The sequence below is a fragment of the Fringilla coelebs genome (genome assembly GCF_963513975.1).
Source record: "Fringilla coelebs genome assembly, chromosome: 4".
NCBI classification, from domain to species: Eukaryota; Metazoa; Chordata; class Aves; order Passeriformes; family Fringillidae; genus Fringilla; species Fringilla coelebs.
In genome coordinates this window covers 49276502-49295208 of record NC_140032.1, presented here as the reverse complement: position 1 = coordinate 49295208, position 18707 = coordinate 49276502, and the positions used below count along the sequence as shown (strand labels likewise).

The 18707-nt window shown below is 38.4% G+C and overlaps 1 protein-coding gene across 1 annotated transcript in view; it reads left to right on the top strand.

The window, feature by feature from the left end:
* Window positions 1-18707, top strand: part of BANK1 (B cell scaffold protein with ankyrin repeats 1) — a gene marked incomplete at both ends in the record, with an annotated part of 138995 nt that overhangs the window by 6931 nt on the left and 113357 nt on the right. Inside the window, one exon of the mRNA XM_084204019.1 lies at window positions 11714-12112. Within this exon, the coding sequence (XP_084060145.1) occupies window positions 11714-12112 (399 nt within the window). The remainder of the gene's footprint in view (window positions 1-11713; window positions 12113-18707) is intronic.

The following is an 18707-nucleotide window of genomic DNA, read 5'->3' as shown; positions in this document are numbered from 1 at the left end:
GGGCTGTTTCAAATGTTCCTGGTTGTTAGGAAGGGTTAAGCTAATGATAATTAGTGTTTGTAAAAAGGCAAATTGAAAAATACAAAGAGGAGGGATTGACAGAAAAGCTGCCTTTATAAGCAATTTGATGGGTGCAGGTGCGGGTGTTACTGTCTTTGAAATAGGTCTTAACGTCTCTACTGACTCTGGGCTGTAGGTTGGTTGCAGAGCCCAGGCAGCTTGGCCACTCAAACAGACAAGGGTCTGCACAAGCCTGAGCTTCTGAACACTGGGGTAGGTTCAAGGAGGGATATGTGGTAGGTCGTTCAAGAAGGCTGTACCTTGCTAGTGTCTCAGCCAGTGGGGAAAGGAAGAGGGCACCATGTGGCTGGGATTTTAGGCTAAAAGGAGGCGGTGCCCTCCGAAACCTCGAGAGAGAAAACCCTGCAGATTTGTGCCCTAGTGGAATCTTTCTGTTTATTCAAATAAAGTTGCAGGACTCCTCTGTCTTCTTTTTGGACATAAACCTCTGGCATTTGTGGATTTTCTTGACAAAAGCAAGGCCTTCAAGTAAGCTAGATAGTCTCCCAACATTTTTGAGTGTCTAGCTCTGTCCAGAAAGTAAATTCTAGCAGCTTAATCTTACTTGAAGTATCTAAAGGTAATTTGCATTTCAAATTCATCTGAATCCTTTAAACAGTGTTTTTTAAAGGTAGGCTGATATTATGAGGAAACTTTATAAAGATTTAATCAAATAATAGAAGTAGTTTTGCTTGGAAAGGATGTTCCATAGTATCTGGGAAATCTAATAAAAGTGCACAAAACTCAATATACCTTTTTTCCTCCACCCCCTGAGATGTCTATTTGGAGATATTTCACTGAGTCTCCGGTTGCTGTAGACTTCCTACCTCTAAACATGGAGAGCTAATTCCCCAGCCTAGTGTCTCTCAGAATAACTCTATTTAATCAACAAAGCCTTGTTGCTGTGCACTATCAAAGGAATTTTTGCCAGTGTTTTTAAGCAAAACTTTAAGGTTCTTATACATGCATTCTAGTTTTGTAACACAGTAATCTTATCACTAAAACTTTCAAATGCGTTTCTCTCCCATATCAATTCCATTCCCTGTTCAAGACTAGCTATTTCAGAGGAGGCCAAATCTAATTTGGCCCTGAATGAAATAGTCTGTAATGATTGAATTGGGGAAAATGTATTTTCAGTGAAAGTTTATGCCAGATCCTACATTTAGCAGTTTGGAAACAGAAGAATTTTCTGCTTAAAGGGTACATTCAGGACAGTTTCATTTTAATTTTCTGCTAGTACTCTTGCCAAGCTATTGTCAGCTGGCTTTCTAAGAGTTTAAAAACAGTTACGTTTCATTGGCAAACTTACAGCCTGTATTTCAACACTGATGCTTATAGAATTCATTAAAATGGCAAGCCATGTTTCTGTATCTTAGCTTGTAAATATGTAATGTATAGCATAGTTTTTGTACTCCCGCATGCTGTTAAGTCCATGCTCATTTTGAATGACTTGTATAATAATAAATAGCATTCATTTTGAACACAACCATGCCTTAAGTAACATAGTTAAAAGGCAGAACTATCCTTTCAGACTGTGACAACTCATTCATTGTCTGAAACATATTGGAGATTTCTGTGAAAAGCTAGCCCTTTTTAGTAGAAATCAAGGGTTGAACGCTAACCTTGTAATATTGTAATACTTAAAATATTGCAAAAGTCAATTACGCTATTTTATTTCTCACCACAATTATGACACAGATGAGCAATGTAACATTTGAATTTCTAAATGTACATGCTCTCCCCTAAACAATCTGTTTTGCTTAATAAGTGGACAAGCTTTCACTATTGTGTAACAAGAAAACTATCCAGTACTGGATAAATGATAGTTCAGAATCTAAGTCTATATCAAAGTAGTAGAAGTATTTAGAGGAGTGTTTCCAAACTTAAGTTCCTCTACTTTTATAGGTTTTTATTTCTTACTGAAAGATCAGACTGATGAGAAGTCTCTCAAGAGGTGTAAGCACTGTCATTTTTTGAAATTAACTCTTGAACATGTTGTTTTGTTTGTGGCTATTTCTCTTCTTGGTATATTGCTAAAATCTGGATCACTGAATTTTGATATCATAATGAGAATTTAATTTAAGAAATGTTTCATTTTGTTGTGGTCCTGATTAGCCAGGCCAGGTATCTGCAAGGGCATTAAACACTACAGGAGCATATGGCACTGCAGTCTGTACCAGCTATAGATTCAGTAGAAGTTGCTATGCTCAGGTGTCTCTTGAGGCACCTGCTTTGGCCTCAAAGAGACCAAAGAGAGTGGGAGCTCAGCTTCATGCTCATGTTAGTGTGCTCAAGCACGGAGTGGATGTGGGCAGGGAGCACTCTAAGAACTTTGTTTCCTAATGCTGCAAGGCCACTTCCACGTTGGTAAGTGGTGTTCCCTGCTGAACGGGATGTGCAGAGCTCAGCAGTGAGGCCTGAGAGCCATGCAAAGTACGTTGAAGAGAGTTTTTTTTAGACTTGGTCTAGTCTGGTCCTGTGGCCTTTGCAGGCAGTGCATGTGAAGGGTGATTCTAAACGTTTGTGCAGTTACGACATTAATCTGCAGTAAATGGCAAATGGAACAGGCAGAATAAACTCCAGAGGAGGAAGATTAAAACTGCACATTGTTTTTCTTGCCTTTAACAAATGTGCAAGTGGTTATTGCTGAGCAGCTGGCACTCAGTAGCGTGTTAAACTGCGGGACCCTGAGGAGTCTTACATTGGCACTAATGAAATACAAGTACAATGACCATGGTGATAGACCTATGACTTGTTTTATTTTAAGATTTTTCTTTTTCTGAAAGCTCAAGAGGAAAGTAAAAATTCAGTTGTACAGGTTTGGCCAAACAACGAGGGACTTGGTGATGTAAAAAGCAGGATGCTTCATAATTCTTTGGTCCTAGCTTGGCTACCTCAATCTTCTGAGTTTTACTGATTTTGAACTACACAGGTTCTCTGTAGTGAGATAAGGTTTAATTTGGTCTCAAAAGTGGTTTAGGACAGATTTGTTTTCACTTTCTTTTCTGTACCTTTTGAACCAGAAATGGATGATAGTAGGCTTGAAAAGGTGGAAATACTGATGAGATACTTTTCTTCCAGAGTACATAGTTGCGTAGACATACTTTTCCTGTTTCTATCCCACAGTTAGGCTATACTGCAATGTAGGGTAGGTATGTATGTATTGTATGGTAAATCTGTTTGCAAGAACCTCAACATATGGAATTGGTTTGTTTCCAGGAAGCATTCTTGTGGTCTAAAGCAGTAGTAGGTATACAAAATCTTTCTGCAAGGTGTCCCCACTGGAGGAGAACCCAAAATCGTTACCCAGGTAACTCTCCAATTTTTTCTTATTTTAGGACCAGTAATAATTTTGAGTGTTTTATTTAGCTTGGTTTTTAACTCACTGTTAGCTCTGTCCTTGCTCATTTTATGAAGCTGCACGCTTACGGAATGATTTTCTACTTAATTTACTTCCTTGAGTGTGCAACATTAGCATGAATGCTGTTTAAAAGTTCAAAACAAAAACATAAAGAGGTTGTCCACCACTGATGAGAGATTTGTCTTGGATTGTTCTGTTGTTAGTGTTTGGATGTTTTTAGTGACTGCTATGTGTTTGTCAGAAAGGGAGGAAAGAAAAGAGCTGGAACTGGAGAGCAATTTCTTCTACAGCCTCATAATTCAGACATGTTATGCATCAAACAAAAACTGCTTCTCACATTTACTTAAATTTCTGGATGAATGCTCAAGTAAATGAGTTGCATTAAAAAATGGATTTATAATCAGATTGCAAAAACAGGAGAAGATCAAGCCATCTAATTTGTGGATCTCAGAAGCCCTCCCTCAGTACTCTGACTTGTGGCAAAGGAAGCAGCAGGTTTAGAAACCCAAGAAGTGTGGATGATACACTGGAACGGATTGCCCAGAGAAGCTGTTGATGCCCCATAAAAGGGAAGATTCAAGGCCAGGTTGGATGGGCCTCTGAACAACCTGGTCTAGTGGAAGGTGTCTGTGCCCATGGCAGGGGCTAGAAATGAGATGGTCTTAAAGGGCCCCTTCCAATCCAAACCATTCTATGACTGTTCTGAATTCAGCCAGATTTCTTCAGATTTCTAGTGTCAATGGTAATCTGTAATTTAGGAATTGTTGGGATGTCACCTGCAGTTAATTCAGTGTATTAAATCACATTATGAATTCAGGGAACACAAATCTGAGCATAAATTGCAGTAATTGGTACTATTTATTGATAAATATTGCCTGGTGATCAGTGTCTGTTAAGTCCCTGGCATACAAATTAGACCACTTAATGTGTAGGACACTTCTCTTGGTTTTGCCATCAGTTGCCATGGTGTGACCTCCCCAGACCATAGCTGCTGGAATCACAGCAACTTACCCCAAATTTTATTTCTTGCAAGATCAGTGGGTTTTTGTTTTGTTGTGTAAGCACTATTTCCTGAAATATATTCTCTTGTGACAGAGGTAAATGTACTGAATTTCACAAGAATGTTTTCCCTAAATAATATCTGCAGAACATGTATTCCATTCTTTGTTTCTTATTTTGAAGAAATTAAAGTTAAGAATTTGTGAGAAATTGAAATAACAAAGGAATCAAAGGGGGCAGGTAAAAAAAGCAAGAGAAGGCAAAGAAAAAAGCAAAGACATTGAATTTAAATCGGTAGAGTTTAAACGTGATGATAAATCCAAAATTGCCTGCACTATGTCAGGATGAGAACATTTAAAGGCATCCTGATAACAGAAACACTGGCAATTAAAAAAAAATCAAATAAAGAGGATTCTTTGGTGTGCCCTGACAGGACATTTTGAAATTAAGGGTTTTTAAATATTTCATGTCTATAAACCCATAGTTTATAGTATAAGGGAAATATTCAGGTGGTGGTTGCTTCTGGAAATGCAAACTTGATACAGCTTCCTCAGGTTTTTCTGTGAATTTAAAGACTTGTTCAGGTTTTCATGTGACCTTAAGGACTTGTTCCATGGCAATCATAAAAAAGTAGCATATTACTCCAGCTCTTCATGCTGTCATTATGGTATATTTCTTTTTATGATTTGTTCATGTCTAAATTATTTCTGAATTACCTGATTTTTTGTGCTAAAATCTACTGATGGTGCGATTTGCTCTCAAAGAAGTGGGTGTAATGACAGGAGATTTTGCCTCTTTGCAATTGTGATACCTTGAAATAGAGAAATGGCTTCTGACCTCTATATCCCTTTATCCCATGTTTTGTGTTTAGCATTGTTCATTAGAAGCAAGCGTGTCCAGTAGATATTCAGCTGAAAGGATTCATAGGACAGATCAGAGAGAAAGGCCTAGACCAGGAAATAAGGCCACAGTGCTTGATGAGAAACAGCTTTTTGGGCATACTGTTAGCTTTGTCATGTTTGAAAGTCAGGAATCTTTCTGGTCGATGCTGTAGAAGGACACCCCAGGAATTTTTTTGGTTCCATGTTCCCATTGTTACTCTAGGGAAGATCAGTGGTTTTCTTTACAGGGAAAACCAACTGGATCAAGGGTAAACTGATGCCATTAGTACAAAAAATTTTTCTCCCTGTAGAAACTAATTTTGCCCACTCCAGACCTCGCTAAGCTTAGTAAGAAGGGTGAAGTCATGAGGCTTGATTTCATACAGATAGAGCAAGTGTTTGTTTTTTACATACAATTTAGCAATTAGCAACAGAAGGTACATAAATGATGAAAATGTTCTTGTTACATGCTAGTTAAATAGGCATTTGAGAATAGAAGTGCAGCCACTGCTGGCTGATACAGTGAGGGCAGGAATGCCCTTTGTTTTAGGATAATTGCTTTAATTGAAACAGGTGTACCACAGCACTGCAGCAATTTTGGTGCTTTGTGATCTCACTCTAAAGTTTACAAGTGGCTTTTATAATTTTCATTTCCTTTACTGGAACACCTCAGAGAAGCAACATGAACTGCTTTGAAAATGTTTTCCATTATCTGCAAGTAGTTCTAAAGTGCTTTCTGCTGTCCTTCCTGTGATGAATGCATTTTGGCTTGCATCAGGGGATTTGCCTTGCAAAATTCCAGAAACCAAGGGCTGGAGTTGCATTTTGAGACACACTTACTGGATGTGCATGAGGTGTGTTGACTGGGAAAATCAGTGCCTTCTGGATGGGTGTGTTGACTGGGAAAATCAGTGCCTTCTGATAGTTTGTTATGCTAAGGCCACTCATTAGGGCTGAATTAAATGTTCTCATTCTGTTTCCAAATGTTAGATTGCAGGGGTAGTTTGAAGTGCTAGTGAAACTTTTTCCAGTTTTTATCATATCTCTATTAGTGATCAGGGCAAGCAGTGTGAAGAGATGAATAGTTGAATATTTGTCAAAAGATTGCAAAGGGGCCAAGAGACTAAAAATCTTTAGTTTAAAGTCTTATTTGAACTAGTATGTATGCTTGTCATTCTCATCCCACATACAGCCCAGATGGAAATGAATCTCCTTGAGATTAGAAGAAAAGTTTTGAAAATCTCTGAGCAAAGAGGGGAGTCTGGGTTATTTTATGCTTCCTGATATTTCTTATGCTCCATTTTTTTTTCATTGTGTCATGACCCTCATGACTATATCCATAGTTTCATCCTACGGGGTGAAGTAGGTGAGTGCAATCAACTTTTACAGTCTTGAATTGCTCTATCCTGGCACTGCTTGCCTGGAAAAAAAAATACTGCTTTTTTTTGTGTGAGTTCTTATCACGAAAAGATATTCATGATAATCCTGGAGAGTGTAGTCTGCTATTCACAAAAGAATTAAAGATGCAATGGATGTCATTCCATATCACTTATGTTGCCCAGATTTTTCATCAATATATTATGAGAAAGTGAGCAAGAGCTTCAGTTTCTCCTTTGAGATATTTAACTACTGTACTTATTTTGACAAATTTTTGCTGATGGACAGTAGTTCATTGCATACTGACAGAGTTCATACATTTCTTTCTCTATTGTATTTCAAGACTGATATTTTAAAAAAGTCAAACAACCTTCCATTCCCCTAGTGAGGACATCTGTGACAGGGAGAAATAAAAGGGACAAACTTTATGCTTTGTCTAGCAGTTGATCCTGTCCTTCCTCAACATAGGGGTGGAGAACAACTTGAGAGGGTGTTTTCACACAGGTATCAAAGGCTGATGGGACTGAGGTGAGGATTGTAAACAGACTTGCATTACATTTTTGTTAGGGCTGACTGGCAGGCTTGGTATGTGGTTATAGGAGTCCATGGGTGGCTGAGTGAACAGCAGGGAATTCCATTGTTAGGTTCCAGTTCCCTAACTGAAAAGGGCCTGGTCAGCCCTGAGAAATGCGGTGATCCATTTTTCCATTAAAACTTGGGTAAAAGTTGATGTTTAAACCTGACTTTTTTCACCAAAACCTCTTAAGGTAGTGGGACTGTAGAGCTAATTTTTAAACTTTATCCTCATTATAATCAGCCTTATTTAAGTCAAAAAAAGTCTGTTAGTGCTGAATTATGGAAACAAATGTAGTAAAATCCAGGTCAAAGATATCTAGAAGTAAAGCATTTCACCTACAAACCTTTACCAACTCCTACAAACCTAAAAGGCCTTTAAAAAGGTAGGAAATTAGTTGAAACCTATGCAGTATTCTCAAAGATGAGCTTTAACAAGTGCTTCTTGATTATTTCTAAACACACAGAAATTATCTTTTACAGACTGCAAGGTTCATAAACTGAGATATATGTTAAAGAGCAGCTACTGGACCCCAATTTGCCATTTGTTTCTTTTGCCTTCCTGGTGTGTTTGGTGCATTGCAGAGTCCTTGAGGCTTCCTTTAACTCTCTATTCTCTATTATACTTGTGGTTTTTTTCACTCTTCTATATCTTATAATTCTTGCCATAAAAGATATGTTCTTTTGCCCTATATACACAAGTTCTTGATTCCTGCCTGGTCACAGTAGTCTCAGAGTATCTGGCAGGTTTTTTCAAAGAGCCGGTCAGATGACAGGAGATGTGCTTTCTTGGGCAACCATGCACCAGTAACCAGAGAAGAGTTTTGCTTGTCAGAAGAACCCCTTTCAGGTTATGGGTGACTGCAAAAATTCTCTTACCGTTTCTCGTTGCTGAACTAATAATGCATTTTATTTCTACCTTTGAGTCAGTTTCTAAGTAGGAGCAGATGAAGCACAGCTTAATTTTGTCAGGATGTGATAGTTTCTATTACATTAGCTTTCAAGGGAACAAAATTATTCTCAACTTACATTATACTTCAAGTGCAGTAAATTCAAAGAATTACTCAGGAATACATGAAAATAATGAAGGGGAAAAAACTCTGGCTGAAAAGTTGAGCATTGTTACTGTATTCTCTGTACTGAGTAGTGTTGCAGTAATGGTAGACATTTTTTTTTTTCCAGGTAAAAATAATACTGTTCTAAAGGCAGAGTTTCGGTGGGCCTTAATTTTCAAGTAAGGTGCCCGCATATGTGTCTTAGTAGAATCTCTGAAGGCAAAAACACTATCACAGGAAAAAGCTGCCAGTACATAGAGTGGTTTTTGATAGGGGACATCATAGCTCTTTGTAGGGTAAACTTTGACTCCACGTTTCAATTCAGGGAAGCATTTCAAAATATATTTCACATTCTAATACAATTTGGGGCAAGTCAGATGCAAGGCTTACATTCCTGCTTAATAATGAAGTTAACTCGTAATACAGAAGGCAGATCAATGTCAGAAAAAAAAATTGCAAGCTTGTAATTCAAACCATACCCACATTTGGTTTCCCATAGGTAACTTGATATCACTTGCCACTTGCTTCAATAAACATTGCACCAAACTGCAGTATCACAAACCTAGCTCAACAGCACGCCTCCTCCCTCTGTATATAGATAGAAAAGACAAATTAAATAGGGGAAGCATATTGCATTAAAGCTTTATGAGATGTGTGCTGCAGAGCCTTTATTCCATCAAGTGTGGTGTTAGATATATTTCACTCCCCCTTTCTTATACAACTAAAGCTTTTTTTCTCATATATAAAAATCAATATAGTTAAGAAGAAATGCAGTTGAGCCTTCAATAAACATCATAAAATCCCTTTCTCATTCCTGCTTAGCCAAGATCAAAGCTGCAGACTGGTGCAGATATTCCATATGGAAGTGGAATTACTTGGTCATCTTTTATGCTTTAAATGCATGTTTCTCACTTTTATCTTTAGAATTTTTTGAGTACTCAAGCCTTGTACTTTCCATTTGCATGGGGTGAATTAATGTGAATGAAATTCATTGTTTATGAGCTCATGTGCATACCCAAGGTTATTTTTTTTTCTTCTCATGCACTGTATGAAGGATCCCCGACCTTGTATGCAGTTCTGGTTTTCTGAGAAGGCAGGAGGGTTCACAAAAGTGCAGAACAAAAAATAGGATGAGTTCTACAATGTCCCCATTGTAGTGGGAAGTATATTAATCCCAGTTTGCAAACTGTAATGAAGGCAAGGCTGAGTTACTTTATGGGAATCTGAAGACCTTAGAGGATAGATTTCTGAGAGCAGAAGAACAGATGCTCCTTTAGGATTGCAGAAATATGAAATTATATTATGGCTGGAATTTAGAACCAAGTAAATTCAAAGTGTAAAGAATGAATTCTTAAATTTTCTTTATAGTGTAAGTATTGTCTTTATATCCATATTTTTAAAGAACTGCTACAGTGCTTTTAGTTAATGGGCACTGAAAATAGAAGGTACTTGCTTGTTCCATTTTCTGTGATATGAAACTGTGTGGTCAGACTGAAAGAGCTTTACAGCACGGTTAATACAGTTTCTTCTTTTGAAACTGTGCAGCGATTCATAGCGTTTTGTTTCTACTTTGTGCATGTCTGTCTGAGTGTTATGGGAGATGAGATTCTGAAAACAACATTGTGGCAAGTAGTTTTTTTTTTTAATCCCAGCATCATAAACCAAACTATTTTGCTCTGAGTTAAATGAGAAATACACTGCTGCTTTTCTTACTACTAATATTCAGCATTTCATCAGAAACAGGTATCTTTCAGATTGTTTTTACCATGGGAAATGCAGTATTCATCTCTCCGAATACATTTTGACAAATATTGCCTTGTTTTAGTATATTGGTAAGAGTTGGTTAACTTGAAATATCGTCATCTGCTACATGTTGAGCATGGCCTTTTATGATTTCCTGTGACAGAAAACTGTGAAAGGGTGAGTTCTCCAAGGAGTTTGTAGATATATAATGAACTCAAGAGACTTAACAATAGAGTCCCTACTCTACAAGTTTCAATCAGCTTTTGCTGGGTAAGCTTTGTTTCAAGTATCTCCAGAGGAAAGAATGGATGAACAAAGTGTAGAAATAATAATAGAAATAATTTATTCTAAAAGAAAGGGAAGACAAATAATTTAAGCATTAATCCTGGAGTTTATCCTCTTATAAGTGGACTTACGTGGGATCCTTGACAAGTTTTTTATTCTCCTTCGCTATATCTGTACTGTGCTTCCAACAGTGCATCCGACTGCTCACATCCTATGTGTGCCCCAGAAACATTTTAACTCTGTGTACACTGTTTCCATATCTCCTGATCTCACAGTGCAGCAGCTTAGGTGCTCAAAGGAGCTGTGGTTCACTGCAGGCAAGTGTCAGTCAGGTTGCCTGACACTGACCAGCAGGCAGACACTGAAGGCAAAGTGCAGAAGCTGTATCTGTTCTCAGCCTCACATTGTTGCTCCATGGGGCTGTTATTGTGAACTACACTGGGACTATTAGGCTGCCCTGGTTTGATGTATATTGTTATTGTGTTACTCATCAAATCACAGTTTTTGATGGTTTCACAAGACCATCAAATGACTGAGGTTGGATGGGACATCCAGGAGCTCTCCTGTACACCTAGAGCCAGGACCATATCCAGAGACCTTTTGAGTAGCTCCAAGGAGGTGGACTCCACACCCTCTCCAGGCAGCCTGTGCCAGTGCTCACACTAAAAAAAAAGGCATTTTCTGATGCTCAGAGCAGTCTCCTCTGTTTCAGTTTGTGCCTGTTGCCTCTGTCTTGAACTGTCACCCTAGTAACTCTGTGGAAGAGTATTAGTTGTCATCATGTTTTACATCTTAAAGGGAAGGAGAACTGAAAAAATACAGTTCTAGATTTATTTTTGTCAGGTCTCAAGTAGTTTTCTTAGAATAAGGACAGTAAAAAAAGAGCGTAAATTGCTATCCGAACACCATGCTGACAAAATATTCTAAACATACCAATTAATTTTCTGATGAAGTTGGATCATGTTCATGTGATCAAATACATATTCTTTACTTCTATCATTAAAAGCTAAGTGTTCCATTTTTAATACTATTCCCTATTTTTCAAAGCTCTAGGAAGGTGCAGAATACGTGAATGTGCTCTGCTTCCTACACTGCAGTTTCAATATTTATTCTGAAATAGTAGTTATTCTAAACATAATATCCTGAGCTATTTTCCCCATATTTCTGTGGGCAATCTTTCTGTCTTGGCCTTAGAAATAAGGAGATGGTTGTCATTTCCATGTGATGAGCTGATTTGTGCTAAAGATAATTTTTTATCTTTTTATCACCTTAAGTTTTTATTGCGGGGGGGGGGGGGGGGGGAACAAACAATCTTTCTGATGTTTATAATGTATTTAAAATACATTTGAAAAATTTTTTTTTTGTTTTCTTCTCTCTAGAAAATATCAAGGATATTCTTGTGATATATGAACAAGAAGCAGAAGAGTGGGCTCTGTATTTAAAATCTCTTTTTGGACTCATAGTGAACAAAGAAGGAATCTTACTCTATGATCTAGAAAATTCATCTTTCAAGTACCAGGAGCTACTCTGTTTACTGTCTTATAAATGTAAACTCCTGATACTGTCATGTGGACTTCTTAACTGCCTGAATCAAAAGAGAAGTTATTTTCTGGAACAAGTTCTAAAACCTCCGGATAATGTGGTAATTCTGCTTTGTGGAGTGGAGAATTCAGAGATTCTTTATGAGATACTGACCTTAGCTGCAGGCAGCAAAGAGATTTCTACTGATCAGAAACCTGAGGAATATATTTCTGTTGTTAAAGAAATTATTCAACCAGGTAATATACTACTGCTTGTTTGTAATCCTTCGGTCTCTTACATCCTCTCAACTCTTGCTATTTGGCAAAAGTTTTGTCTACTGAGTAGAATGTTGTGCTTCTCTCTTTGTTGCATGCAAGGTGCCATTTCATTGACATGGGAGCTTGTGCTTGAGAAAGACATCCTGCAGCTCAGGTTTTTTTTACTCAGAGCTTAACCTAGTTCTGGATGCCCATGAACAACCAAGAATATTCTTTTGAACACTGGGGTAGAGAGACCCCAGCTGAATGAGTGACTTAGCTGAATGTCCCTGCTGCCTTGTGCTTAAGCAGGTAAGCTTAAAATATATTATAGGGCTTTAAAACTGCCCAGAATGTCTACACACAATCTGCCTACATGAGATCAGTGTTTTCAAAACTACATTTTAAGACTCCTTCTCCCCAGCCATCTTCAGTACTGACTAACCTTTTCCACAGTACATATCTCAGACTTGATGATTTGGGCTCATTTGGTTGTCTGTTTTGGTTTCAGAAGGTAATGTTTGCAATTTCTGTCTGTGTCCAATAAGTAGCTTCAGACTAAAGCTTCTTGGCAGTTTTTTAATGGGATGAAAACCATGGGTCTATACTCTGTGTGTGTGAATATATAGGAAGTAGCTGTGCTTAGATACTATCAGTTGATACATTCACAGGAAATTGCAAACCTTTCTGCAGCAATAAACAGTTTCCTAGAAGACACGGGAAAGTTCTTTGGTTAGGTCAATGCATTCACAAGAATATTTATAACCTGTGCCCTTGGGACTTAAGTGTAATGCCAAATGTTTAGTAGGTGTTGAAATGATCTTTGCCTTGACAGTGACCAAAATCAGCAATTTCAGAGATGAGGAGAAATCTGAATTAATGAATAGTTTTCTTGTCTCCTCAGTATTGACAAGAGCTGTTGCTCTAAAAGTGACATTGAGTCTGAAAACTCAATAATATACTTTATAATGGCCACACCACATGCCTTCCACAGCAACTAAATCCTGATAATCCCTTAGGACAGCAGGCCACGAGATCCTCGGACTAATGGATGGCAGGGCTCAGGAGTGGCCTTCAGACAGTTAGAACAGCTGAAGATGTTAAATCAGGTTATCTCACAGTTTAATACTCTCCTGGAGAATGTTAACAATGGCATAGCATAGGTGCTAGTAGTCACCAGCCTTCCACTACAGATTTCCATACTCAGGAAAGCTCATTGGCAAGGTAAGTTCTTAGCTGTCTCTTCTCTCCTAGGTGCTATTCTCTTTGCACTATCCCTACAATCTGAGATGGAAGAGGTGCAAAGTAAGTCTCATTTTATATGCCCCCACAATTATTCAGCTGCCAGATGGTGCTGCTTTCATCTTCTTGGAGCAGACATGGCTTTGTCTGTTAAAACTTCCTTCTGGCTCTAAAGTAGTATATATGCCAAATATACTAGCCAAAAATGAAAACTAATTAAAATGTTGAGTAAAGCTAAATTAAACAGAAGATGCAGGGGGTTTTGTACTCAGCAGAGAGCTTGTTTATAATGTGATTCAAACACTAAATCTGAATGATTTGTCATGCATGTTTGAACATCTTCTTGGAAGAGTAAAGAGAGAACTAAAATATGGAGAGTGACCTTTCTAACACATATATCCAGGATGCTGACAGAATTTATTATATCCATCTTTTGCATTAAGAGGATCACAAATATTTTTATTGTTGTCAAAAGATTCTTTTTGCAGGATTTGTTTGTAAAGTATTTCACTGTTTGAAAATGCCATATTCAGATTCTGAGTTGGTTTTGAATTTTGTAGATCCTGTGACTACAGGATAACCCCCAGAGAAAGAGGAGAACACTCAGAAGTTTTACTGTTCTATGTTAACATCTAAGATTGTCCAGTGAGACTCTAGAATTCTGACTTTTGTTTATCAGCTTTTCCCAATATTGTTGAAAGTAGAATTAGGAAATATATTTTGCTTGCATCTGTCTTTTCCTTCTTCTGTGTCTTTCTACTACTTGTCCTTGGTCTGCTGAACTGTGTACCCTTTTTTTTAAGATTAAATTGACATATTTTCAATGTATTAATTCAGTATCCTGGGCTACTAAACATAGCTGGGGATTTTCTGTTTAATCCTGAAAGACTTCAAAATCAGGCAAGCATGTGTTTATCTAAAGGATCTGTTGATAAATATTTGTATCTGTAGGTAGTTAACTTAGATCTTTAAATGTCCTCAATTTCTCCTGTAGTTGTCCTCAGTATTAATGGTGCAAAAAGAGAACAGATATTACCTAATACAAATAATTTTCTGTGACACTGTTTCCAAAGTATGCTTACACTTTTATTAAGTTTTGGTGGGACATCTTGGTACAGCTCAGGAGTCATAAGTATCCATTAGTCTGCTTGTGGTTTTATTAAGTTTCATTTTTTAAAGCTCCACAAAAGCAACTCTGGTCACTTCTGCTTCCAGATTTTTCCCCAAGCAGTGATATCCCTTTTTTTCTTTTAATGCCAAAATATGAAGATTAATTTATTTCTACAAAATTTGATAGTTGAGAACAGCACATCAAATCTATATGTATCCATTCATTATCTGCTATTTTAGTAAAAAGTGAGAGGTACATAAGTAACATAACCCAACTAGAAAATGGTACCCAGAGTCTTTGACATCCCAGGAAAGATTGTCAGAACAAATTTGTAACTTTTCCCTGAGACAGCAGTATGCCATTAATTTCTGATTGTTTACCTAAAAGGTATTCCATGTATCTGCAGGCAATTTTACTGACCAAGAGGAGTAATGTTAAGAACTTCTTTTGCAACTAGTAGTATGGTATTGATGTAGACAAATGAGATACTAGCAGAGGGTGTTTTTCTCTAATAAGTAAATGTTGGAAAAGCAGGCTGGGAGTTAAAATATTGCATAACTCATGTAGATGTTCAGACCATTTCAGATAATGGGGGACTAATTTCCATTGTGCAGACCACAGAAGAGAGGAAGAAATAATTATATTTTTATTGTAACTTTTATGGTATCTGCTTCCTGTTTCAATTCTAGTGCAGTGGCATCAATTTTATTGTGATTTGGTAACACATTGAATACTGAAGTAACGTTTCACATTTTGACTCCACTGTTTTGCTTGTTCTTCTGTAAAATCTTCTTCATATTGGTACTCAAATACAAGTAACGAATGCCAATGGGTTTCCTTAAGCTGTGAGCAAGACTTATGCTGATGACCTAAACCCTAAGTTCCTTTAACTGGGAATTTTACCATTGGCTTCAGTGGGAAAGAGCTTCACCTAAATTTTGACACTGACTTGGAGTCTATGAGAAAATTAAGCTAAAGTGCTAAAAACCCCTGAAGTTGAAGAAAATGACTAGAATTTTTGGTCTTGTTTGTAAATACTAAATCATGCGTGTGACCTAAGTCTTGGTTGTGAAGATTTCTCCCCTGGACATTCAAGACTGAGTAAATAGAGAAAAGCATGTGGGTGGTTTTGGCCTTGTTCACTGCCAGGAGAGGTTTCAATAAATGAGACCACATGGTTGTGCTTCTGTTTACTCCTTCCCCAATGTGTTTACATTCAGGCAGTGCATACCACTGTTGGAGTTTTAAGGTCGTGCACTGTCATCTGCTTATTGTAGACCACCTCAAATGCCAATTAAATTATTTTATTAAAATGAAAATAGTCAGTGGGACTGTATCATAAGCACAAGAGCAGAAGGAACATTTTGTTAGTTGGTGTGTGCTGCAGTATAGCTCTCATTTCTATTTTGCCCTGACATTGAGTCTTTGAACTGCTCTGCAGGTAGTGCTAAGATTACCAGAGTATTAAATCTTCCTGAGATGCTGTGCTTCTCCATTCCACTCAGAAGGGATGCCAGTGCAGTGATGGGGGTTGGTAATGACTGCCAACAAAAAACTGGTCTGTGTCTCTAACTTTTTGTCTGACATGAGATCCTGGCTATTTCAAAGCAGAAGAGAAACTGAAGTGATTGTCTGGAAGTGGCAACCCTGGATAAGATGTTGAGACTGTCATCCCCTGTTACTTAAACTGTTTGGCTTCTTTGCTATTTCTTCTTTTTTCTGCAAAATTCAGAGAGACATTACTTTTTAGGGTTTATTTGTGAGGTTTGTTAGGTTTCTTAGCAGCTCATGTTCTAATCTATGTAGCTAGTCATGGTAACTTGTACCCTTGGATTCTGAAGTATGTGCCATGTATGTGATGCTTTTTCCACTTATTTTTTCCAATAATTGGATGAAAAGTTATTACACCCAGAAAAGTGAGTGCACTGACATCTTAAAGTTTTTTAGCATGTTTTTTTTTAGAATTTTTTAACATATTTTAGCAGCATTTAGGACTCATTAAACTTTTAGTTCATAATAGAAGTCAGATGACTAGAACATAAGCATCATTGTGACAGCATGTACTAATCATACTGCAATTTTACTTATTTGTTAAGTTTATAATATTTTTATTTTAATAATAAATAAATGGCTTTATAATTTTTAGTCTGCTCTTTCAAGGTTTGAAATGGACATCAACCCAATTTGTATTGTTTATGGCCCAGTCATCAGTCAGTAGTTAATTGCAGTTGGGAGTCTCTTTCTCAAGCTGACAAATAATTTAAGATTCCCAGCAAGTATTTTTGCAGGTAATGCTGTAAAATGGCTGTATGAATCTGTAGTCTTTTATGTCCTTCATGTAATGAATTGAGTCTGACTGAGTCTTGCACTGTGGTTACCAGTCACAATTACTGAAAAGTTATTACTGGAAGGCATCTAGAGAAGACCTCTGTAAAGGAACCCCTTGTATATTTTTTTGCATATAACTGTTGTTATAGCAAAATTGCTATTTGTAATTCCACCATAATGTTACTTCTGTTAGATTAGTGCCATCTTCTTGGAAATGGGATAAAATAAGGGGTGTTTTGCAGTCCAGACTAAAGAAATTGTCACTTATCCCCCCAACACCCCCCCCCCACCCCCCCCCCCCAAAAATGCAGTGTAACACCTATTTAAGTTTATAGTAGAAAAACAGATTGAGAGTTTGGTAGGGTTTCTATGTACTTACTTAAAAGGCTGTGAGTCCAGAACTTGGTCCTGAAAATGTTAATGCAGTGTCTTATAGAGCACAGGCTGAGAGAGTTGGGCCTTGAGAAGAGACAACTGAGAGGGGACTTCATTGATGTTTATCAGTATCTGAAGGGAGGGTGTCAAGGGGATGGCGGCAGGATCAGTGATGCCAAGTAATAGGACAAGAAGCACTGAGCAGAAGCTGATGTTCCACGTAAATGTGACAAAGAAAAACTTCTCTACACGGGTGACTGAACACTGGGACAGGTTGCCAGAGGGGTTGTGGAGTCTCCCTCACTGGAGATGTTCAAGAGCTGTCTGGATGCAATTCTGTGCCATGTGTTTCAGGATGACCCTGCTTGAGCAGGGAGGTTTGGACCAGATGAGCTGTGATGATCCCTTCCAGCCTGACCCATGCTGCGATTCTGTGTTGGATGCTGTTTGACGTCTTTTGTTGTGGCATTGAGTGCACCCTTAGCACATTTGCTGCTGACACCAAGCTGTGTGGTGCAGTTGACACGCTGGAGGGAAGGGATGCCATTTGGAAGGACCTTGACAGGTCCCTGAAGTGAGCCCACACAAACCTCATGAAAGCCAGCAAGGCCAAGTGCAGGGTCCTGCACGTGTCGGGGCAATCCCAAGCACAAATACAGTCTGGGTGGAGAATGGATTGAATGCAGCCCTGAGGACTTAAAGGTGTTGGTTAATGAGAAGATCAATATGTGCACTTACAGCCCAGAAAGCCAACTGCATCCTGGGCTGCATCCAGAGCAGCGTGGGCAGCAGGGCAAGGGAGGGGATTCTGCCCCTCTGCTCTGGTGAGACCCCACCTGCAGTGCTGCATCCAGCTCTGGAATGAACAACATATGAACAATATCAACCTGCTTGAGCCAGTCCAGAGGAGGCCATGAAGATACGGAGAGTACTGGAGCACCTCTCCTGCAGACAGGCTGAAAGAGCCTGTCGTTGTTCAGCCCAGAGCATAGAAGGTTCTGGGGACAGGACAAGTGGGAATGGCTTTGAACTGGAGGAGGGTAGGCTTAAGCTTGATGTGAGGAAGAAGTTCCTTACAATGAGAATGGTGAGGCACTGGAATGGATTGCTCAGAGAATCTGTGGATGCCCCATCCCTGGAAGTGTTCAAGGCCAAGTTGGATGAGGTTTGAGCAATCTGGTCTATTGGAAGATGTGTCTGCTCATGGCTAAGGGGTTGGAGCTAAGTGTTCTTCAGGGTCCTTTCCAACCCAAACCACTCTGATTCTGTGATACTGTCTGTAACCAGATTGATTGTATTATCAAATGGAGTACTGAACAGTTGTCTTCCAAACTGAAGTGTCTGTATCCATTTCAGTTTCTCACTTTACTGCACATGATTCTATTTTTTCCTTACTCCCAACTCCTCTCCCATTGTTTGCTGTATTGACTTCCAGGGAAATGCCTTCCTCGAGTACACATTTCTCACCAGCTCTGGTAAATTGAAAAAAAGTCAGTCAAAGAGACATTTACTGAAAAGGGATAAATACAGTTGCAACTA